The following is a 1286-nucleotide window of genomic DNA, read 5'->3' as shown; positions in this document are numbered from 1 at the left end:
CAGCCCCAGCCTTGTTTGCTCCCCTCCACCCCTTTCAGCTGCTTGCAGGGAAGGTCGGGGAGGGGGGGGTCTCCTGCCCCGCATAGCTTTGCTGGGGAGGGGCTGCTGCCTCCCTCCTGTCCAGCCCGGCCCCGCCCTGGTCCCAGCCCCACTGATTCACATCGGGAGGTGGCTTTTAAAACCCTGCTGTGGGACACGGGCCCACTTTCTTTCAACGTGGCAGCATTTGAATCCTGCACCCATAGCAGCCCACCCGCCCTCTGAAATGTATGCTGGGCACTTTCCAGGGGGGACGTAGCCTTCGGGGTGTGTGGGGGGTTCCGTCATGGCTCCCAGGCAATGGACTCCCTTCTCCCAGGAGTTCTGTGCAGGCCTCTGATGACCAGACAGAAGACCGGCCTCTTCCCATAGGGCCTTTGAGTGGGTCTGAAGGCGGGGGGGCGGGCGGGGAGAGACCAGCCCTTACCTACGCCGCCTTTGTGCTTTGGAGGCTTCCGACGGGTGCACAGGCTGCCTGGAGGACTGTTGGGTGGAAAGGCGCCCTCTGAGCCTTCTGCCCCTAGTGAGTACAGGGGACGATCCGGCAGAGCCCCTCGTGCCGCCGCGAAGAGTCCGGGTCCTTCGTCCCCATCCCCCTCTCGTTGGTTGTGTCCCCCCTTGCAGTGTGTGAAGAGGGGTTCTACCTCCACCAGAAGAGCTGCCTCAAGACGTGCCCGCCCGCCTTCGCCCCCAGCACGGTGCCCCCGCCTCTGGAGAACGGCCTCGATCCCCACCTGAGCCCCCGCCTCTGCGTGCCCTGCCACCCGTCCTGCGCCACCTGCCTGGGGCCGGCGCCCGGCCAGTGCCTGTCCTGCCCGGCGCACGCCCACTACAACGTCCAGGAGCAGACCTGCTCCCACCAGACCCAGAGCAGCCGGGCCTCCCCCGCCCTGCGGGAAGGCGCGGCAGGGCTCTCCCGCCTGGGCCCCTCCCACCTGCCCGTCCTGGTGGCCGGCCTGAGCTGTGCCTTCATCGCCCTGGTCTTCGTCACCGTCTTCCTCGTGCTGCAGCTGCGGTCGGGGCTGCGCCTCCGCGGGGTCAAGGTCTACTCGCTGGAGAGCGGCGGCGTTGTGGCCTACAAGGGGCTTCCGTCGGAGGCCTGGCAGGAGGGGCCGGAGGAGGAGGAGGAGGGGGAGCGGACTGCCTTCATCAGGGACCAGAGCACTCTTTGATGAGCCTGCAGGGGGGGGCCCCGGCACAGCGGGGGGGGGGAGGCCTTGGGGCCCAGGGAGGAGGAGGGGCCTCTG

At 68.2% G+C, this 1286-nt stretch overlaps 1 protein-coding gene across 1 annotated transcript in view; it reads left to right on the top strand.

Moving 5' to 3' along the window:
* FURIN (furin (paired basic amino acid cleaving enzyme)) overlaps nt 1–1258 on the top strand; it is a 15436-nt gene extending 14178 nt beyond the window's left edge. Inside the window, exon 15 of the mRNA XM_015410389.1 lies at nt 664–1258. Coding sequence (XP_015265875.1) covers nt 664–1211 — 548 coding nt within the window. The 3' untranslated portion in view covers nt 1212–1258. The remainder of the gene's footprint in view (nt 1–663) is intronic.
* The last annotated feature ends 28 nt before the right edge of the window (nt 1259–1286 follow it).

Source organism: Gekko japonicus, unplaced genomic scaffold (assembly GCF_001447785.1).
Source record: "Gekko japonicus isolate JY-2015 unplaced genomic scaffold, Gekko_japonicus_V1.1 scaffold1830, whole genome shotgun sequence".
In the NCBI taxonomy this organism is placed as follows: domain Eukaryota; kingdom Metazoa; phylum Chordata; class Lepidosauria; order Squamata; family Gekkonidae; genus Gekko; species Gekko japonicus.
This window is presented reverse-complemented; position numbering and strand designations above follow the sequence as displayed.